Here is a 22,552-nt window from a genome sequence, read left to right as displayed (position 1 = left end):
TATATATTTTTTATTTATTTCGGTCCGCCGGACCGAAATCGTGCCCAAACCAGCCCGGCACGACACGGTCACCAACGGACCATACCATGGGCCGAGAGAGAGGCACGCGAACCGGTACGACACGGCTCGCTACAGTAGATAAGCTGTTCGGGCCTGTCCGATTGGTCCATTTGATCATGTTTGGGACAGGCCAAGAGCATGTCTGCGTGCACCACAGGACGATGGCACATGACAGAGGAGACAAGGAAGGACAGTGCGGTGCGGCACGATAGCTTATTTGATAGAAATGTGGGCCCGAATGGTATTTAAAAGATGAAATCTGGATATATGGTATTTTAAAATACGCCATCCAATAGGGGCTAAAAAAGTAATTAGCCCCTACCACGTAAGTCCCTTTTTATCCTTCTGCCCACGCCGATTTGTCTACGTGCGGATTTTTTTCGTTCCAACGTGCGCCTGGACGCCCGAGCCCTAATCCTCCGCGCCGCCCACCCCGGCCTCCAAGCCCTTCTCGCGCCTCGCCTCCGCGCCGTCCTCCGGCCTCTCCACCACGCCGCCGCACACTTCCGCCTCCCGCCGCAGTCCAGATCTCTGCGTCCTGCTCCATCCTGTGCGCCCAGCCCTTGAGCAGCCCCTTGAGAAGGGGCGAGCATCCGAGCTATGGGAGCCTGGGAGGCAGCCGTCATTGGCCGGTTGGAAGTGGGTGCCAGCCAGGAGGTACCAGCGCGGCCTAGTTGGGCCTGGGTGGGAGACGGAAGCTGGCGTGCTTGCAGCAGGTGCGTCATGCGTCTCCTCGTGCAGTGTGGCCAGATCAGCGGCACGAAGCTGGGGCGGCGGTGGGATGACAAGCAAAGTGGTAATCACACCATCTCTCTCTTTTCCGACTGCGTCCCTCCTCTGCATTTCACCACCCGTTCCTCATTCACAGGAAATGCAGACCATGTGCTCGATAGTTCTCCTCTAAGAAGTGAGGTCCAAAATCATCTTGTGACTCAGTATTTCGATTCCCAGCCAAATAACCACGCTCGGGTCTCTGCTCAGAAAAAAATCCTCATTCTTCGTTGCCATCTATCGGAGGTGTCACCATATATGCTGTTGACAAGGGGTTATGATTTGGGGAAAATCTTGGCTTGGTAAGCCGTTAGGATGCAGATCAGAGAGGGATTGTTGTTTCTGTTGAAGATCATATTTTCAACACAATTTCTTGGTTCTTTTCTATCAAATTTTCTGGGGAAAATCTTGGCTTGGTTAAGCTGTTAATTTCTTTAGAGTGTTTTACATTTTTAAAATTTAGGAGAATAACTATTCTGATGACAAATCATCATGCTTGTCCTTTGGCAGATGAAAGCGGCATTGTTTGCAGCTGTTTGCATCTGTCGGTTGTCAGAGGACTTCTCATGCATCATCCTTGAAGTGCTGAGAAGATTGACTTGCTCCTAGGGATCAGAACCACAAGTGATTCTGGCAGCAATTAAAGCTTTTTCGAAGCTTGATTGTATGTTGGCTCTTGGCTGTTATACATAGAGTTCATGAGGTGTTTATGGATATAAGTTTGTTGCTTAAATAATAACTTTATTCATTTACTTCAATCGGCCAACATCAGTGATGTTTGGGCAAATTTATATGGGTGTTGACATGTTTGTTCATATCTACATATGTTGAAAGCTAATATAAACATTAATGATATTTTATTCATCGGTTTACATTGGGAAAAAATACAAATAACTAATGTGAGGTTAAGGTTACATTCTGCTTTTCACTTCCAAAAGGAGATATTCTGCATTTTCTTTTTCTTTTTCTTTTTGCATGCAGTTGTTCTCACTAAACTTTAAGAAAGAGCCTTTTGTTGTTAATATCACAGGTCGGAAAACAGATGGTTCTAGGCACACTGGGAGATGTGTTCAAAGCTGAAATGCTCTCTTCGCTCTCATTGTAGGTGGAATTGTTGTTGTTGTTTTTGGGTCATGACTCTTCTCATTCTATGAAGTCTATGGCATTAAAGAGTTTATATTTTATATTTCGCAGAAATACCTGCCATTTTCCTGTTATTAGGACTATTTTTGGCAGATTGTTACCGCTATTTGATGATAAGGATTTTTCACTTCACTGTAAGAGTGATGTGTTAAGGATTCTGCAGAAGGTGATGGCAAATGACTTCTGTGCTTGCTGATTTAGCCTTTTTTTGTTGTAATTTGATTTGGTCGAAACCATTTTCAGATGTTCTGTGGTAAAGCTCCAAGCTTTAGTCATGAGAATGGTTCCGAGTTATCTAAGCTTGTTCTGGCTGCTGAAATATTTTTGCATTCTTCTTTCTGGGAGATGCAAGGTACAACTCTAGAAATTATTGTGGAAATCTTATGCTTGCACAAGCAAGCAAGGCCAGATCTGACCTCAACCACTGGGAGTGGTTCATCATTTGCATACCTGAATGCCAAGGAATTACCAACAACATTGAAGCTTCTCTGGTTGAAACAAATATTTGTAAAGCAAAACTGGATTCCACTTAATTTAATGGCAAGGAGAATGAATCCGGAGTGCATGATATACTTCTTTGCATGCTCAAATTTGCAAATGCTTGTCACGATATGCTTTGTAAATCATCTGGTGCAAGATGCAATCTTCGTGATTGCATTAAGAGTCTAATCGAGTGTGTATCATAACGCCCCTCAGTATTGGAGCACATATGAAGACTTTCATATGATTAAGCAGGCTGGTTCATGGACGTCTTCGACATCACCGACACTGGGCCACAAGGTGTCCGATGTTGATGAGCTGCTGCTCAAGGAAGAACAAGGTGGCATGTGCTGGTCGACCAATATGGCGAAGTCCGATGGCCGTCATACCTGCCTAACATTGGAGTCTCCCTCAACATGTAGTCACTAAATAATGTTTTTTATTTTATTTCTCATGGTTTGCAACATCTTCCAGTTTGAACTTGCAACTTTGATATTATCCTGTACATTGTTTGTTCCATTGCAACGCACGAGGACTCATCTAGTCCAGTAAAAAATGCTCATTTCTAGGACACGAATCCTCTTATTGTACAAATACTGCATGCCTGCTAACGTGTGAGGTCTGGACCCTCATGTCAACAAGTGTACAGTACTGGCCCCTCTATTCTGGATTCCTAACTTTATTATAGGGGCACACACTTGTGAAACAGATATTTGTACCAACCCCGCTTCCCTCTCCGTCCACCTCCCCTTCTCCACCAGATCTCGTCGCACCCCGCACCGCTTCCGCTGCGGCCCTAATACGTTGCAGCCCTCCCCTGTTGCCATCGTGTCCCTCCCGTCCCGCCTCACCTTGCTCTTCCTGGCTTCCTCCCTCACCTCCACCTCTGACACCCACCTCCTACTCTCGCTCCTCATCCACTCGCTCCACCTCCCCGCCTTCCGTATCGACCCTGCCCCGTTCCTCATTGCCATCAAACGCCTCGCTGCTGCTGCCGACCTCTACGCCCACTTCGACCGCGCCTGCATGCTCTCTTTCTCCCTTCTCCCCTAGGCCCCTTCTCTGCACCGCCCTCTACTTCTACTGCCAGTTCGGCAGGCTCGGCAAGGCCTTCCACGTCTACACCCTCATGTGCGCCTCTGCCGACCCCGCGGCGCACCCTCTGTCGATACCTACCACGCATTCTTCACCGTGTTGCTGTCGCGCGGCGGCGGCGACACCATGGTCCACTACATGTACATGGACAACGTGTCCGCGCTGTTCAGGCAGATGCTTGAGGAGGAGATCCCGCCGGACACGCGCGCGCTCAACGTGCTCATCAGGGGCTACGCGCAGTTGTTTGCACGTCAACGACACGCTGCGCGTGTTCCACCAGATGCGGCCCCTATACGGCTGTGAGCCGAACGCGTTCATGTACAGCTACCTCGTGCATGGGCTCAGCTCACAGGGCCGCACCAGGAACGCGCGGGTCGACGATATGCGCGGGAAAGGGCTGGTTCCGACGGAGCCAGCTTGCAACGCGTTCGTCAATGCGCTGGCGATGGTCGGGGAGGCCAGCGAGGCAGAGCGGGTGATGGACACATCACAAGGAGGGCGGTGGTGGAGGAGCTGTCGAGGGCTGAGAAGAGGAAGGACCCTGGTAGGGTGGTGAGGGAGATGGAAGAGAAGGGCATTGTGGGGTCTCGCGAGCTGCGAGAGCTCCTGAGTTCAATCCGTGATGACGATGGTGATGATAACTTGCACGTCGACGACAGAGGGAGGAGCACACGGTGACAATCCATAGACGGCGGTGACGAAAGTAGGACACAGTGAAAGGCTGGTTTGTCCAAGGGAGCACCGCAGAGTTTACAGCATGGGAGGTCCCTTATAAGAGCAACTACATGCGACACTGATCTGAATTCAGAGAGCATACATCCCCTTCAAGTCGCAGTAACCTGACAGCAACTGCCTTAAAGACGATCAGAAATATTAACTGGAAAATTTTGCGAGGACGAACTGTAAGATTGATGTATAAGATACATTTGCCCTTCTCCCTCTTCGGAAATTGTATTGCAATCCAATAAAAAAGAATATAACTCAACAAAGCAACCTTTCGTTGTTGCTCTCAGTAAGTTATTCTCACCAATCTTGCTTTCAACGATCTCAAATGAGGCAAGCTTATGGCTGAAAACAGTTTGCTATGCTGATTCTAACAGAAAAGGGTGAGTTTTCAAGGTCTGTGTTAGGATCCTTTAAGAACCACTCCACTTATTGATTCCCCCGAGTGCATTGTCGAACAATGCAGTGTTTATTCTTCAGGCTGATCAGATGGAAGCCATTCAAGGGTGTTGCTCGTATACATAGGCACAATCTCCCCTGAACTGTGCGCATAAGTTGCAGGAACTTTCCAGACGCTCTTTCTCAGGACAATCTTTGAAGTGTTTCTCGGGAGGCCATAAAAATCGGAGCCATTGAAGCTTGTAAATGCTTCTAGCTTATCTAGAGCACCAGCCTGAAATAGTGGAACAGTAGAGTAAACCGATCAGAAAGAAACTTTTGATCACCTACGTAATTATATATCTTTACAGTTTGCACTGCACGGTATGTGACACTTCGCAACTATAGTGTCCTCTAACCAAAACCAATCTATAGCAAAGTAATTTACTTGAAATCTAGTGGTGTTGATGATAGATAAGTATGAGAGCTTGAGACAACGATTACCTCTTCAAATACTTTAGCATAAAGAGACAGAGCAACAGGAGCGCTATATATTCCTGCACATCCACAAGAACATTCTTTATTCCGTTTATCATGGGGAGCGCTGTCAGTACCAAGAAAGTACCGTCCACTCCCACTTGTTACAACGGATACAATAGCTTGTCCGGGGTAGAAGGCTCAGAGACAGTTAATACACAAAATGCCGTCCATAATTTAAAAAGAAAATGAAAAGGATATTTTTTTACATGACAATTAATTGGAAAGTTGGGCAAGAGCTGATCTAATCATGCAACATAAAAATATAATACAAGAAGAATGTCACAGATCTAGTTTTATATTGCTTAAAGAGTATCCAGTCATTTTTTGAACCAAAAAAGTTATCACTCTGCAAGTGGTGATTTTTCGTATCTAAAGAAACATCCAGCAAATTTTTGAACCAAAAGAAATATTATTGTGTGGAATTTCTTAAAGGAGGGCGATTTGGAACATACTATGAGTCTCCCTTTTCAGCACTGGCAAGCAATAGTTGTGAGGCTGCAAGCCACCCTGAAACAAAGCATTCCTATTGAGGAGGAGATGCTGGGGAGTTACTGTTGCAGCAACATGACCTAAGAACATGGACGTGTTAATTGTTATAACCATAGACAAGGCCAGAAGCATAAGGTCATTCTAGGAGCACACACCTTCTTTGCATGATTCTATGAAATTCACCGCATCCATAGTTGTGATATGCTCCATGACAATTTTCAGCTTTGGAAGTTTTTGTACAAGTGATGCTAATATTCTATCAATGAAAACCTTCTCACGATCAAAGGTATCAACATGTGGATCTGTGACTTCTCCATGAACCTGAAGAAAAATTACAAGTGGGCATAAGAGCCGTTACATAAGGCATTGACCATGCCCAAAAAAAAAAAAAAAAAAAAAAACTAGAAGCAACCTTTACAATTAGGTATTGTCAAGGCTCTTTTTTTAACAAAGCAACTCGAGGAAACTAATTGCAGCGACACCTATTATCTGAAGTGACACTAGAGTATACTAGTCTGATTGGCGCGCCTACGCCACGCTATTTTTATTTTGCTGTGTAGAGCACAACAAAAAAAAGGACTAAAAAAATTAGGTTCACAAATTTTGTACTATAGAATTATTAATGTTAAACACATTCAATTAATTATAGAGAAAACAATAGTACTTTTATGCATGCACTTAGTTTTAACATGTAGGTGGAAGTAATACTAATATAAAATAATTCATTTCATATTTTTTTGAGTTTTAGATATTTTTCTTTACATTTTAGATTTTTTTTCAACCGATTTATTAATGTAACTAATATTTATTTCGACATTTTTCTATAATGTCCGAAATTTTTTTTACATATATATACACATATATATACATACGTATATACATGTACATGTATACCTATACGTACATGTACGTATATACATACATAGGGCCACTGCTACAGTAGCTACCGTAGCAGTGGCCCTGAGATTTCACCGATTCCAGACACTTTAGTATATAGTAGTTGACTAGGCATGGATCAAAACTCCCAATCAAAAGGCCATTAATGCAGGTAGGACAACTTACAAGCAATGGCATTTCCTGTCTGACCATCTCCTCGAAGACTGGCAAGCACTTCCCAAATATATCAGTGACACCGTCTTGGGAATTGGTAGTTGCTCTAGCAGGATACAACTTGACAGCAAAAACATCACCACTCTTTCCTAAAACAAGCATGAAATATATGCTTGCATATTCGTTCATAGGGCAAATCGGATATGTAATTATTGGAATAATTGTTGGAGACTCAAATGATGGATATGCAAGCATGATGACTTATATGTTGTTCTATATCTCCATGAATCTGGAAACTTTTGCTGATAACGTAAAGTTGTCAGAGTACGATTAACCTCTGGATTTGAAATCACTACTTATATACCTGGTATTGGCCATAATTTACAAGAACATTTTGTAGTATTAGTAACAAGAGGAAGGGTTAAGGATTTACCCGATGTGAGATATCGCATTATTCAAGGAACCCTAGATGTTGTCACAATAAAGAATCTTCAACAAGGGCGTTCTAGTGCGTTGTAGATTCTTATCCAAGACTTGTATCATTTGATGATGCCATGTGAATCGCTAGAAACATGTGAAGTGTATGACTAACCCAATAACGAAGGTTTCGTCAGGGGACTGGAGCAGGCTACCATGAGACGCAACCCTTTGTCCCGCTCATTGTAGCACGTGTGTCGCCCAGGGCATAAGGGGTATGATGACTTGGCCTCATCATCTCCTTACTCTGGCTTAACACCGGCGGTCTATTCAGGGTTCCAAACTCATAGTGACAACTAAACACGAGGGTTGCGCTCGTTGCGAGACTTAACCCAACACCCTACTGCATGAGCTGATGACAGCCATGAACCACTTGTGTCCGTATTCCCAAGGGCACCCCTCTTTCAAGAGGATTCGCGGCATGTCAAGCCCTGGTAAGGTTCTTCGTTTTGCATCGAATTAAACCACATGCTCCACCGCTTGTGCGAGCCCCTGTCAATTCCTTTTAGTTTCATTCTTGTGAACGTACTCTCCAGGCGGGATACTTAACGCATTAGCTACAACGCCGCACGGGTCGAGTCGCACAACACCTAGTATCTATCGTTTACGGCTAGGACAACTGGGGTCTCTAATCCCATTTGCTCCCTTAGCTTTCGTCTCTCAGTGTCAGTGTCGGCCCAGCAAAGTGTTTTCGTCGTTGGTGTTCTTTCTGATCTCAATGCATTTCACCGCTCCACTGGAAATTTCCTCTACCCCAACCGTACTCCAGCTTGGCAGTTTCCACCTCCTGTCTAGGGTTGAGCCCTGGGATTTGACGGAGGACTTGAAAAGTCACCTACATACGCTTTACACCCAATCATTCCGGATAACACTTGCATCCTCTGTCTTACCGTGGCTGTTGGCACAGGTTAGCCGATGCTTATTCCTCAAATACTGTCATTGTTTCTTCTCTGAGAAAAGAAGTTGATGACCTAGAGGCCTTCCACCTCCATGCGACATTGCTCCGTCAGGCTTTCGAACATTGCAGAAAATTCCCCATTGCTGCCTCCCGTAGGAGTCTGGGTCGTGTCTCAGTCCCAGTGTGGCTGATCATCTTCTCAGACCAGCTACTGATCATTGCCTTAGTAAGCTATTGCCTCACCAGCTAGCTAATCTGACGCGAGCCCTTCCTTGGGCGGATTTCTCCTTTTGCTCCTCAGCCTACAGGGTATTAGCAACCGTTTCCAATTGTTGTTCCCCTCCCAAGGGCGGGTTCTTACGCATTACTCACCCGTTCGCCACTGGAAACACCACTTCCCGTTTGACTTGCACTTGTTAAACATGCTGCCAGCGTTTATCCTGAGCCAGGATCAAACTCTCCATGAGATTCATAGTTGCATTAATTATAGCTTCCTTATTTGTAGACAAAGCGGATTCGTAATTGTATTTCCTTCCAAGGATAACTTGCATCCATGCACTTCAGATTATTAGCCTGGAGTTCGTCACCAACAAGTATAACCAACTCTTATCCATTCCCGCTCGATCGTGGGGGGGGGGGGGGGGGGAGTAAGTCAAAATAGAAAAAACTCACATTGGGTTTAGGGATAATCAGGCTCGAACTAATGACTTCCGCCACATCAAGGTGACAATCTACCGCTGAGTTATATCCCATCCCCATCCCATCTAGAAAGAGAATTAACGAATCCTAAGGCAAAGGAGCGAGAAACTCAAGGTCAGGCCACTCTTCCTCCTGACTTTCTTTTCGCACTATTATGGATAGTCAAATAATGGGAAATATTGGATTCAATTGTTAACCGGTCCTATCAAAAATAGGATATCATATCCCATATTTTCTCCTCAAATTCAGAGTCGGATACGGATAGTGTCAAATACATGTACGGATATAGATAGTCTCGGTCACGGATATAGATCGATACGGATCGAATATGTGACGAGTCCGATGCAGACAATGTCGATCACGAATATTTATCCGAATATTGAGTAAAATCAATAACCATATATATTGCATATGTTACGATTGTTCAACCATTCCACGTATCTAAAACTCAACTACATTAGAGATATAACAAGCAAATCAACAATATACTCCTATGGAAGGAGTTATGTTACAACAAAATTAGAGAAGTTATAAGTGCCCAGTATACTAGCTGAAGTTTCTATTAATTATTTGAACGTATTAATAACTTCAAATGAAAAAGGTATCAACTAGACATTTATAGATCTCATCGAGAGCTACAATGTTCATATAAAAATCATCTTCATCCGATTTTGTATGAAAAAGTTACAAATTCTGGAAGATAGGTTTGGATAGTTGTCAGATAGTCTTCGGATATATCAGATTTTATTCTCGGATATCCGATATCCAATTGATACATAGCTCCCTATATCCGAATACGATATCTGATACAACTATCCAAGATCCGATTCGATATTCAAGATTTCTTTTGGATATTGAGATCCGATTAGCATATAAATCGGATGAGGCGATCGGGCAGGCTGGAAAAATCCGACCTGTTTTCACCCCTAGCCGTAGCACATGGTCTCATAAAATATGTATGATTTTGCTGATCTAAATTGAGCAGGTTTCCATGAAGATCTTGTTTAGCATGTTCTATTCGATACTGGTACAAGAAGAACTCGAGTCGGTATTCTTAAAAAAAAAAAGAGGAGAAGTAGAACCAAGTCAAGATGATATGGGTCACCCCTTCTTCTTGCGCCAAAGGTCTTACCATTTCCAAAGGAATTGGGGATACATGTCTTTTCAATTTCCATTCAAGAGTTTCTATCTATTTCCACGCCCTTTTTTTTTAGACCTCGAAACATGAAATGTACAAATTCCTTTTTCTTTGGAACACATCAAGAAAAAGGATAATGGTAGCCCTCCCATTAAGTACTTTATTTTCATTTATAAATTTCATAGTAATAGAAATTCATGTCCTACCGAGATAGAATTTCGCACTTGCTATTCTCTTACCTAATAGACAAAGATTGACCTCTGTAGAAAAACTGATTCATTCGGATCGATATGAGTACCCAACTCCGTTGCATTGCCAGAATCCATGTTCCATATTTGAAGCGGGTTGACCTCCGTGCTTCTCTCGTGGTAGAATCCTCTTCCTGCTGAGCCCTCTTTCTCCTCGATCCACAGAAGAAGAAAAAATATAGAACTGGTACCGACAGTTCATCACTGAAGAAAAAACTCATAGAGCCGGGATCGCTAACTAATAGAATAATACTACCAACTAATACTAATATATAGATATAGATATCTAGAAATAGAAATGAACTAATATATAGATAATTGAAATTGAAATGAACTAATATACTTACCTCGTTCTATTGTTACCGCAGGTCTTATGCAATCGATCGGATCATATACATATCCCTTCAACACAACATAGGTCATCAAAAGGATCTCGGCAACATAAGTATCACCATAACATACAACAGAACATGCAACATAAGTATCACCATCCAGCAGTTCACAATCCATGGATTGGTAAAAGAAAACAACAGTTGCAAGATGACACTTTTAAATCGTTAAGAGTAGTATTTTAATCACGTTAGCCAAGTTTGTTCTAACTCATAGCATATTCTAATGTGGCAACCAATTAATTGCACAAGGCTAATGACATTAGTCATGTTTAGCTAATTGACAGCAGACTGATGCAAACGCACAGCAACTGCCCATTAAATGCTGATCTGCTGATGTTCGTGCAGCCAGGTAACAGCTGCTGTTGATCTCAAAAGAATAAAAAGAACACTTAAGGAACAGATAATTGCATGGAGAGGATTCATACTTGCGAGCTTGATCTCCTCCAGGCTAGTGTTGTCCGTGAGGTAGAGCGTCATGAGTGGAACAAAGCTGCTCCCAGGCGGCAGCGCCCTCGAGATCTCCTCCCTGTACTCCATAGCACGCGCCGTCGTGGTCACCGGTGGCTTTAAATTGGGCATGATGATGGACCTCCCAAAATTCTTCGCGCTGCCACAGAGCAGTAGAGCACAGACAGCACACAGACACACGCCTACCTCTCAGAGACATTACATCAAACACTAGGCGTGCATCGCCAGAAACGAGGCAGGAGCGGACACTATGGCGCGAACCTGTGGGGCAGCACGGCCTGGAGGACGCCGCCGTCGCGGAGGTGGAGGTGCCAGTCGTCGGGCCGCGTGATGGTCAGTTGCTGCGACGAGGCGGCCATGGCGGTCGCCCTCAGGTTCGGGCTGAGGTAAGTGCGGAAACGGACGCGGCAAGGATGCGAGCGGCGGAGGAAGGAAACCGATGATGGCTTCGGATGCGGGTGCGCGCAGACGGTCGTGGTGGGGACGGTGACCTCCATTGGGCTTTCGCTTTATTCTATTCCACTCCGGTGGCAAGCGCAACGTGGGGCATCGCCGACTGCGGGAGCGCGGCGTGCCGTCTTGGGTCAGCGGGGACAGCGAGAAAGAGTGCAGAAGCAAAATAATCCTAGAGATATGTCTAATGTATTTCGGTCCAACGTCCCAACTATGAAGTAAATTTTATAGGACATATAAGTATTTGTAAGATTTTATCTATATTATTTATCTTATAATTTAATAGTTTGGTTAAATAGGAGAGAGAGTGTGATCACGTGTCATCACATGTCTTTTACAAAATCTTATAAAATTTGCTTTCCTCAATCATATTTAATTTGATTTTGATATGATATACATTTAGTTGTTCATAAGAAATAGCAGTCTGGCTCAGCAGATATAAAGATTTTCTTTTGGATCAGGCTGAGGGAAACACCTGATTTAGTCTTCTCTGTGAGCTAGGCCCGATTAATAACATCATTAGCAAATAGTAAGGAATACTAATATATTTCAAAATAGATTAAGACATGATTAGATATATTAAGAGCTATTACAATGTATTATAGAATAATTAATATTTTATTAACACTTTTTTGCTAATGTTTTTCTCACACATCATATCTCTATGCAACCAAATAAATAGCGTCTCAGTGTAATCTGTCTCAACAATATAACCAACCAAATAAGCCTAGTTGCATCTCCTCGGCTAGTACCCACTCAGCCAAACTCACAAGATAGCTAGACTAGATAACCTATCACACCCTTAAAGATTCTTTAAATTAGATGATCTAATTTTCTGTTTTGTTAGGATAGATGAGATAAGTTAATTTTCTGTTTGGTTAGTGGGATTAGAGTAGATGGGATGTGCTAGTTTTTTGTTCGGTTAGTGGGGTTAAAGTGGATGGGATGATCTATTTATATTTTTATATATTTCATAAGCATTTCATTGAATTTGTGCATGTTTGAATTTTTTTTAAATCTAAATTGAATTAAAAATAGAACATCAAATGAAATTATAAAAATGTATATAAATAGAACATTATAAATAAACTTATTTTTTAAATTAGTATATCACATGAGAAGAATATTAGTGATTTTTTTATATTTTTAAGAATTTATTTGAGGTATTAAAAATTGTTAGAAGTTATAAATGCATGCTTTTTTAAGAATTTTAATTAAATATTAGCTCATGATTTTTGGATCAAATCAATTAAAAGGGATTGCTAGTGAGCTCTAGTTTGCGCATAAAAATATTTAGAATTCTTAAATCACTCTTATACTCTTAGATAAAATCAATAGTTAAATAAAAAACATTAACGCATACGCCGTAGGAGGAGCATGTAGATCACCGACGAGGTAAACTGGAATGGCTCGATCCGACCGATTTCACCTAGACGGAGCCATCCAACATCTCAATAAATATGCGCTCGTTCTGACCGCCCTGTCCAGCGTGTCCGAGCAACCAAACATAGGAAAAATAGATCACCATCTCCAAGATAGCTCCGTCTAGCTAACCAAACGCACGCTTAGGCTGTCCCAGCTCGCAGGCTTATGAAGGCTATCGGAGGACCTCGTTTCCCGTGAAGCAGACTGCATCCCCAAATAGTCAACATCTGGGGCACGTGCCCAGCTAAGAGGGATTGGTCAACGCTGAGCCGTATCTTTCATATGACAGTGCACATTAATGGGAAGTACATGAGTTGAGCCCGGACAGCTGACAGCAGCAATAGATAGGATCAGTTTGGACGCAACGTGCCAGATGTAATCTGTGTTGCGGCGTAATTGTGCAACTTCACCTGGACGTAGGCACCAGATGCCCAAATCCACGTGAAAAAAAAAAAATCCGGGAGAACAACAAAAGGTCTTCAAAAACACATGTAGTAGCCCCAAGCCCCCGGATGCTCTAGCTCCATCCGGAATCTACTAGCCCCAAACTGAAAGTGATCCCAGGTGGAATGGCACGAGCACACCGTTGCCTCAGGAAGTCGTGGACCATGCCAATGGACTCGCCCTACGCCGACACCGTAGAGGCGTAGGCGAACAATTCACGTTAAACACACGAGGACAATATGGACGTCGGATCCCATGGAATCAACGTGCAGAATACAGCCCATCTCACGTCTCGCCTTCCTCTCAATCATCCCCCTCACCAAAAGACCACTTTAATTAACGGGCTAATCCTAATAAAGTCGTCGCCAATAATTGACCGGTATTACACTCGCCTCTACGTGAACTCTAGTACTCCATCTTTTTTTTAACTAACGAAAAGAAAGAAAGATTCATCCCATCTTGTCACATCTTGATAGTGGCGAGTCTAATATTTTAACGATGGATACATATAGCTAAACATTTATTCGATAACCAATATATACATTTGTGCCTTGAAGAGTTAAGGATAAAAGCCAAACATATAGTTTATGATCCAATATGTGTGGATACATATACAGGTATGGTAATCCTTTTTAGATACCCATACGGATACGGATGCAAATATAAATAGTTTCATACGGATACAGATATGATATTGTAAAAATTTGATAGATACAGATTATCCAGTTTTTATATCAAATTATCCATATTTTACTCATCCAGCCCAGACCAATACTAGCTATTATATATGAAACGAAGTATATATTGTATCTATCCATGCAATGTAATATTTTGAATTATACTACTAGCTATTATCTGCTATATTATGCTCATTTGATGAAATATGTATTTTTTATTTGTGCTAGTGTGAATATCTCTTGCTTATGTGGAAGGAATAAAAATAGCCCTCAATTTCTTTAACCAATCCTACGATGTGTATATCTTGTTTTATATCTACTTATCTAGTTTTATTTGGACTCCTTTTGGACTTCATTGCTTCCTTAAAAAATGGTGATGACCGGTAATAGTACTTTAAGTAAGATTTTAACTATGCATGTGAATAATGCACACTCACGAAATCTTATCCCACTTAAGTTGATGGATTGCTTCAGAATAGATGTGAAACCCACACAATCCTAACACTAACAGACATAATTGTTTCATGCAACTTGTTGTTTGCACAACTGTGCACACACGTAATATCCGATTATTTTAGTCTGTTTCCAGTCTAGCTCTTTTCTATTTTTCTCTGAAACAATTTGTATTCGAATCTATGTCCATGCGATATCCACTTTGACTCTGAATTTGACAAAAAAAATAGATACAGATATGATAAGAATATTATCCGTCCGATTCCAATCTATTTTTCTCTAATATAAGCTAATTGGTCTTTTAGACAGTGAGGTGTGATAGTGAGGAAAGGCTCAGAAAAATATGAATGATATGTTAAATCAGAATATAACACATAATTATAAAATTTTAACAACTAGTATTAAGATCTGAGGCTATTATATATGATATATATGTCAATTTATTAAAAAAAATGTACATATATACACCAATGCCGTGTGCCGGCCACTCCGATCCGGGCTCAATCGCAACATTCTCCACCCGCGGCCCCGCGAAATTCCATTCCACTTCCATCCACACGCGGCGTCGCCTTTTCCCCGTGCGCTTTGGTTCCTTGACTCCTTCCCTCCTTCCTCCCCGCTTTACGCCGCTGCCTCGCCCTCGTCTACGCTGCTGCGCGTTCCCCCACGTTCCTGGCTGGCTGCCTGCTCGGTGCGATTCGGCTGTTTCTTCCGATCGGTAAGCGGCGGAGATGGGTATCCCGGGTTGATTGGGAGGCGTGAACCCTTCTTGGATTTGGACACCGGTTGCGTAAGGAAGTGCGGCGTGGAATGGGATGGGCTCTGATTTGAATTTCTGGTTTCGCGTCATGCTTTCCGCAGATTCACGCGTCTCGTTTCGCCCTTTTTCTTCCCTTGTTATGATGATTCTTGCACGCCTCTGTATTTTCCTTCGCTTAACCGGCACGGTTCGTCGTTCGTTCGATCCAATCCTCCTCTGTTCGTAACCCGTGGATTTTGACCAACGGAAGCATTCCTTTTGCTTTCCTAGTTAGTTTCGGTGGCTTCACGTATTGATTTCGAGTGTTTGCTTTTGAATTGATTTCAGGAGGCGTTGGCAGTTCATGGAATCTGACCGGATCACACGTCGAATCCGAGCAACCGAGCAGGCCAGGAGGTTCAAGAAAGGGGCAAATGTGGCGTCTGTTCAATGACCTGTGGGATGTGCTAGGATCCGGATTTTTCTCGTCCAGGTTTCTCTAATTCAACTATCTCGAAATCTCGACACCTCAGCCCTGCCCGTGTGTTGTGCGTCGGGAATCAGGATCACCCGATAGCCTCGAGATTTGAGAAGAGATGGACGACGAGGATTACTCGTGGGTGCGGCGGACGCGGTTCTCCCACTCCGTCGTCCGCTCCAATTCCGGCAGGTCGCAGTTCGGCGCCTTCGTCGAACAGTTCAACCGCGGCGCCGCGCTGAAGCAGAAGGGATCTGCCTCGGGGTTCAAGCTCCATGGCCTCAACATGGAGCCAGGGACGAGGCTCTCCGCCTCCTCCATTCCGACCACGAGTTCACTGAGCGCCCAGCCGAAGCCGCAGGACTCGCCTTCACTCGCCGAACGGAAGCAGCACGAGAAGGCTAGTGATCATCCGTTGCAAGAAGCATCGGCGAAGCAGGACGATGGCAAGGCTGCAAATGGGGAGAAGGGAAGCAGCAACCTAAGCGTGGCCGTCCATCGCGAGCCCGTGGCGCAGAGCCCGGAGGATGAGAGCCCTGGAGCTCTTGAGTTCTCCTTCCACCCCGATGATCAGAGCTTGAGGCTGCAGAGAGCGTGCTCTAGCCCCGCTCCTTTCCCGAGCAAGAAAACGCCACGCAGTGACGCCATGGTGCGCAGCTCTTCGCTGCATGTCCACGGCGAGGGGCCGAGGACGAAGCAGAGGGCGAGATCCCCTCTCCCAACTCGCGACGTTTCTGACGTGTTTCAGGAGGCCAAATCATCCAGCAAGAGATTCTCCACCCCACCGCCACGTCGGAGATCCATGTCTTCGCAAGCACTGAATGGGAGTCCGCCGGTGGCCTTAGCCCCGGCGAAGGCGCTGGGCAAGCTGAAGCAGAGGAAGGAGTGCCTTGCCAATGGAAGGGCGAAGGTTGCTGCACTGGAGGTGCTCGAGAAATGGTCCGTTGATCGCTCTCAACTGCTCATTGGGCACAGATTTGCTTCCGGGGCCCACAGCCGGTTGTTCCACGGAATCTACAAAGAGCAGCCTGTTGCCGTCAAGTTCATCAGACAGCCTGATGATGAGGAAGATGCAGAGCTAGCTGCTCAGCTTGAGAACCAGTTCAACACGGAGGTTGCCACACTGTCACGCCTCAACCACCCTAATGTCATTAAGGTAACATCATGACCTCCCATTTTGTTTCTTTATAGGTGCAGGCGTAATTCTGCACTGGGTGTGAATTAGCATGCACTGTCATGGAAGTAATTGTAGTTACCACTGTTCTATTATGTGATTGTGCTTCTCTAGTTATATTTGCTTGACACAATTTGTGCTAATATCCACAAATGCTTTATGTGTATGGCCAACTATCAAGGAAGTTTAAATTAATTGATGTAATATGCATTTTCTTTAATGTTGATAACTGATGCAATATGCAAATTGCGTAGGCAGAGCAACCATTAAACCTGTAACTTTTGGATTATGTATTTTTCTTGCTTTCAATTAGCATAACTCTTCTGCCAGCTGACTTGAAAACTTGGGAATTCCCAAAGGACTAGTATCAGTACTAGTTTGTTTAGTACCTGCACTTTTAGGGTTACTTTCCATGTGGTCCTACTGCCCTACTGAGTTGTGGAGATTGTTTGAATTACATGCACACCGAAATTCAGGAAATAAAAGACTATCCTTTATTAAGTAGGTTTGTTCGATCATGATAGTAACGATTCATGATCTAGCTTCTATTTTTAGAGTTCTAAGGACGATGCCTCGGTCTCACTGCATTGCAATGGACAGATAACGTTTTACATCATGATCTTTCTTCTATGAGTCTCATCCTCATCTCTTTTATCATGAAAAGCAAAATAATAATAATAATCCATTCACATAATTTTGTTTATGTAGCTGGTTGGAGCATGCAGCAGTCCTCCGGTATTCTGTGTCATCACTGAGTTCCTCTCTGGGGGTTCTTTAAGAGCGTTTCTGCACAAGCTGGATCACAAATCTCTTCCTCTAGACAAGATTATCTCAATCAGCTTGGATATCGCACACGGCATGGCATACATTCACTCGCAAGGAGTTGTCCATCGTGATGTGAAGCCAGAGAACATCATATTTGACGGAGAATTTTGTGCAAAGATTGTTGATTTTGGAATAGCTTGTGAAGAAGCGTACTGTGACCCTCTGGCAAATGACACTGGGACTTTCAGATGGATGGCTCCAGAGATGATGAAGCACAAATCATATGGTCGAAAAGTCGATGTTTACAGCTTTGGCCTTATCTTATGGGAAATGTTTTCCGGTTCAATACCGTATGAAGACCTGACTCCATTCCAAGCAGCTTTTGCTGTTTTTGACAAGGTACTAACCTGATTCCTATTCCTAATCTGCATGGTAATATTTCATTGGCTTGAGATTATCTATCTTGTTCAAAATTAAGAGATTCATTGCACAAGAAACAGTATATTGAGACAGTTTTAATTAGCTGCACTGTATGGTGAACGTTTCAGAACTCTTTGTCTCATGAACCTGCAGTAGTGTGCTTTTCGGGAAAGAAAATGACGAACATAATTTTTTTAATTTTCAGAATGTGAGGCCGGTCATTCCTGCTAGCTGCCCAGCGCCAGTACGACTTCTAATCGAGCAATGTTGGACCTCGCATTCGGAGAAGAGGCCTGAATTCTGGCAAATTGTTCAAATATTGGATAAATTTAAGATGGTTCTTGACAGAGATGGAACACTCGAGAGCATGCCAAGCTCTAACTGCCAGGAGACTCATGATCACAAGAACTGGCTAGCTCATTGGGTCCAGAAGCTCAAACATAGCCAGCCTGATCTCTCTGGACCTCCGCCGCCAAAACTGTTGTAACTATTCAGCATCTTCTTCTCCCTTCCAAACTGTGCTATTCTGATAGGCCACATAATGTAATTTTCAGTTCTTTTCTGGTATATAAAGAAAGATCACTTGTTTGTCTTCACGATTTTATAGCACGGTCAGCACTTGCTTTTCTTCACCATTGCACTGCTCTCCCTTTGTTTCAACACAAAATATGCATACGCAGCTTCCTGAAATGCTTTTTCAAGGGCTTGAAATACTTGATACCATCACATCAAGAACTCATTCGGACTTCTGAGCACACATCGATATATATAAATCCCTTTCTTACCTTGCAACATTTCTTGTTTAACATATCCACATTTGCTATAGCAGCCTTGTCACCTTCAGGACTGTATTTTGACCAATGCTACCATGCTATTGACTAGCAATAGAGCATAGCTCTCTGTAGACGGATTTTATTGCTGAGGGTGTGGGCCTCCATATTGAAAAGAAGAAGGTTTTACTGAAGTGTGCAACACCAAACTATGGATTCGATTGGTTTTACTGAAGCGTGCAACACCAAACTATGCTTGCATAATTCGAAATTCTGCTTCCTATCATCTGATTCACTTTTGGACTTGTAAATCCATCACTGTATAAGTTTGTAAAGCACGTAATAGTCGACGATGATTCGATTGTCTATTACAAGTGAATGTTTATTCTGAGCGCCTTAATTGTCACATTACCTCTTCAGGACTTCAGATCTTTGGCACTCCAGATGGCTATACTTATCAATGCAAGCCTGCGAGTGAAACTCACCTTTATCCCCTTCCAATAAGGGACATTCTTCAGTAACAATTCATAACTTGCAGCTACCTTACAGTACGTGACGGTATACGATATTACCACGGCACGAGCTGGCTCGATTGACTGCCAATTTAACATCGGTTTTCTGAAATCTGAGGAATCACTCTAGTACTCTACTACACTGCAGCTCACCGTCGCTCTCGTCCACGTCATGCATGCATCACAATTCACACGACCTCGACCGCTGTCCGGGCAAAGTCGAGGCTCAGGATGGACCCCATGAACTTGGTTTGCTTCTCTGGCGAGCCGACCGTCACCACTGCGGCCACCACCGGCGTCGCCGCGGCGGTGGCAGCGGCCGTCCGCTCGTGCGTGCCGAGCCACTTGGACTGCATGTACTTGTGCTTCCTCCATGGGCCCATGTGCATGTTGTTCTCCTTCATACACTGCTTGGCCGCGGCGCACATGACCTTGACCACGGCGCGCAGCCGGTCCGAGCGACCGACGAACACTTCAGGGAGCGCGGTCACCAGCGCGCGGTACCCGGCGCTGGCGCGCGCCACCTCGAACTCGGCGCGGAAGCTGAGCTCCACCACCACCCGCACCGCCTTGCCGCTCCTCGTCTGCACCACCACGTCCACGTAGCTGTGCTCACCTGTGCACGTTTCGGCGTAAGAAAAAAAAAAGACGTCAGTATCGTTCGGGCGTTCGTGCCGGCTGGCGCGCCGAACTTGTGAGGCAGAACAAGCGGTTCGGCGTCGAATATCTGGTTGAGATTTTGGGATGTTCTCTGTGCAAACGTGGTGGAATTCCCCTGGTCGAGAGGGTTGACGTGGACGGGGCAAGTTGGCGTCGTGACCGCTGAAATGTGAGAGAAAGGGACGTGTTCCTGACATATACTTGGCTGTTTGTGAACCATGTGAGTTTACAGCAGAGGATGACCAGGTTCCTGACGTTTTCTTATCACTTAGGAAGCGTCTATGAGCAGAGGATGACCAGGCCCATGTGAACCATGTGAGTTTACAGCGCCAGTGTATCTTGTTTCCTTTCTATCTACTACAGGTCGGCGCCACTGGCAGCATGCTTCTATAATTCAACTCCCTTAATTAAACAAATTCCATACGGCTGACATGACCAGAGAGCTAAACGGCAAAATCAGACGCCCATTTGCAGCAGGGAAGCACCTCTTGTTGCGATGGTTAAGATGTGAGGGTACGATTCCACTCACTAAGTTTAAAATACTGGTGTCCACGATTTATACCAGTGATTTCAGTGGTTTTTTTTTATGTGATACGTGTGTGAGTGTAGTATCCGTGCGCAGTGGTGTGTATAAGTGTGCATCATCCTTGTAGTAAAAATAGACACCCACTTGTGTATGCACTGGAAAAGCTTCGGTGACATAGAATCGTGTCTTGATTCAAAGGCCCTTAATTTGGATATTCCTCTCTTTCTTTTGTGATCGTCGTAGTTTCAGTGAATCGGAGACAAAGCACAGTAAAAGGTGAATTCCGACAACGTAACCAATTACCTGAAGGGATGTCCGGCGAGCGCGTCCACTTGGACTTGCAGAGCGCGCTGTTGTACCCGGCGTCGCGCAGCCGCTCGGCGACGTGCCGAAGCATGCAGCGTCGGCAGTCCCCGACCGCCGCCCGTCCCGTGCAGGAGCAGGCCGCGGCTGCCGCGGCGCGCATGTTCTTGATAGCCTCCTCCGTGTCCCCACGCATCCTGCTCTCCGCCGGGCTGGTCTTGGCCAGAGCCTCCTGTACATCCACATCCACGCATATTGCATTCATTCGCTCAGCACCAGAAGATATTTCCAGGCTAAGCCAACGCAAACAAGAGCACACAGAATCTATCCAAACATCGTGGCCAAATCAGAGTTATGTGGTCGTGGCGGTGCCGCCAACGAGCTGCAAATATTTCGTCCTCGTCTTCTAACCGAAAAGAAAATGGGCACTCGGTCAACATGCAAACAGACTGCCTATCAAATGGAGAGAAGGCTTACATGCAGCTGGGAGTGCTGGGCCTGCCAGAAGGCCTTGCTCTCGGCGGCGTGGCCGCCGCTGGAGCCCTCGTCATCGTCGTCGTTCTCCGGCCATCGCTCCCTGTCGGCCTCCTCGAAGAAGCCCAGCACCATGTTCGACAAGCTCATCTCACCGTCCATGGCCTCCTCCATCACCATGGTGTGTGTTGTGATTTGGTTTTTTTTTGTGGCTGCCCTACTGCCACAGGCTTCGCTTGCTTTTTGTGCTCGTCGACCCGGGGAGAGGGAGGTTATATATAACCGGGAGCGTTGGGGACGTGGCGAACGGGCAGTGGTGGGCTGGAAGGTACGGCGCTGTGGGTCCACGGACCACGAGGGTGTGGAATTGTGGATGAGGGGCGAGTGGGGCCTGGCTGTTGGCTGTTACACGGGAACAGCACGGATCCACGTCAGGCACCTAGCCGGATTCTATACGCTCGACATGGAGCTGTTTGTAACGCTCGACACTGGTTCAACAGGAACGGAACAGCTGAACCAGAGCAACGTTGTTCTGTTTTCTAAGTTCATGATTCGTGGTGGGTAGAGCCACAGACTTGCAGCATGTAACCAAACAAACTGTGGCATTCCATTCCTAGACACAATGTCAGGTCATCCAAGCAAGAAAGAAAAACGAAACAGAAAAAAACTAGTACGTTCTTGTACTTGGGACTTGAGGGCTGTTCTGGGCAACAGAAGTGCACACACCGAATGCAGCAGAGTCCAGGCCGCAGGCCATCCAGCAACCACCACTGGCGGCCTCGTTCCCCGTGCCCCGGGACTCCAATAATTCCACGCCGGGTCCCCGCCTCCGCTCTGTCCACGATAGCCTCATAGCCCGCCTAGCCTCCGCGCTGCGTTCACCGCCGCGCCGCCGAGCGGGGCCGGAACGTCGCGCAGATACGCTTCGCGCCCCGCATATCCGCGGCGCGCGGCATCTCCTCGGCTGCGGGCGTACGCACATCGGCAACGGATCATGATCGACGTCGACGCGTCGTGTGTGTGACTACTGTATATTTGTGTACCCGTAGAAGAGGAGATCCATGCTGCTGGAGCACGCACCAGTGCTCGATCTGGAGGCCGATCTGATTCAGAGGGGAATGAGTTTGCTCCAGCTTGATGGCCACGCACGCCTGACGCGAGAAATTTTGCCAGAGAAGAGCTGCTGTGCGGGCGCATTCTCAGATTTGGTATGAACACGTCAAATTTACT

The 22,552-nt window shown here is 45.1% G+C and overlaps 3 protein-coding genes, 1 long non-coding RNA gene and 1 pseudogene across 9 annotated transcripts; 3 read left to right on the top strand and 2 right to left on the bottom strand.

Moving 5' to 3' along the window:
• Window positions 1-423: 423 nt before the first annotated feature.
• Window positions 424-2,870, top strand: LOC133920575 (uncharacterized). Of its 2 annotated transcripts, XR_009910126.1 has the most exons (4): window positions 424-856; window positions 929-1,133; window positions 1,342-1,936; window positions 2,026-2,870. It is a non-coding gene; the product is annotated as an uncharacterized LOC133920575 (long non-coding RNA). The 2 variants fall into 2 exon arrangements; XR_009910125.1 differs by having other exon boundaries at window positions 1,342-2,870.
• Window positions 2,871-2,907: 37 nt separating this feature from the next.
• LOC133885070 (pentatricopeptide repeat-containing protein At2g27800, mitochondrial-like) lies at window positions 2,908-4,441 on the top strand (annotated as a pseudogene).
• A 16-nt stretch (window positions 4,442-4,457) lies between these two features.
• On the bottom strand, window positions 4,458-11,696 carry LOC133920559 (dihydroorotase, mitochondrial-like). 2 transcript variants are annotated; one of them, XM_062365172.1, is made up of 7 exons: window positions 11,311-11,696; window positions 11,007-11,188; window positions 6,742-6,878; window positions 5,835-6,000; window positions 5,643-5,759; window positions 5,155-5,315; window positions 4,458-4,945 (listed from the first exon to the last, which is right to left on the bottom strand). In XM_062365172.1, exons 1-7 carry the CDS (start codon window positions 11,544-11,546, stop codon window positions 4,742-4,744), a joined length of 1,203 nt encoding a protein of 400 aa, XP_062221156.1. In that variant the 5' UTR covers window positions 11,547-11,696; the 3' UTR covers window positions 4,458-4,741. The 2 variants fall into 2 exon arrangements, with proteins under 2 accessions (XP_062221156.1, XP_062221151.1); XM_062365167.1 differs by having other exon boundaries at window positions 5,155-5,207.
• A 3,281-nt stretch (window positions 11,697-14,977) lies between these two features.
• Window positions 14,978-18,673, top strand: LOC133920514 (uncharacterized). 4 transcript variants are annotated; one of them, XM_062365152.1, is made up of 4 exons: window positions 14,978-15,219; window positions 15,589-16,874; window positions 17,601-18,056; window positions 18,283-18,673. In XM_062365152.1, the coding sequence occupies exons 2-4, from the start codon at window positions 15,837-15,839 to the stop codon at window positions 18,562-18,564; spliced, it is 1,776 nt and encodes a 591-aa protein (XP_062221136.1). In that variant the 5' UTR covers window positions 14,978-15,219; window positions 15,589-15,836; the 3' UTR covers window positions 18,565-18,673. The 4 variants fall into 4 exon arrangements, with proteins under 4 accessions (XP_062221136.1, XP_062221123.1, XP_062221130.1 ...); XM_062365139.1 differs by having other exon boundaries at window positions 14,978-15,448; XM_062365146.1 differs by having other exon boundaries at window positions 14,978-15,479.
• A 497-nt stretch (window positions 18,674-19,170) lies between these two features.
• Window positions 19,171-21,588, bottom strand: LOC133920547 (uncharacterized). The gene is made up of 3 exons (XM_062365160.1): window positions 21,326-21,588; window positions 20,849-21,080; window positions 19,171-19,975 (listed from the first exon to the last, which is right to left on the bottom strand). Exons 1-3 carry the CDS (start codon window positions 21,500-21,502, stop codon window positions 19,548-19,550), a joined length of 837 nt encoding a protein of 278 aa, XP_062221144.1. The 5' UTR covers window positions 21,503-21,588; the 3' UTR covers window positions 19,171-19,547.
• Window positions 21,589-22,552: the final 964 nt, after the last annotated feature.

This window comes from Phragmites australis, chromosome 1, assembly GCF_958298935.1.
Source record: "Phragmites australis chromosome 1, lpPhrAust1.1, whole genome shotgun sequence".
Taxonomy (NCBI): Eukaryota; Viridiplantae; Streptophyta; class Magnoliopsida; order Poales; family Poaceae; genus Phragmites; species Phragmites australis.
The sequence above is the reverse complement of the archived record's forward strand: the minus strand, read 5'-3'. Positions and strand labels throughout refer to the sequence as shown.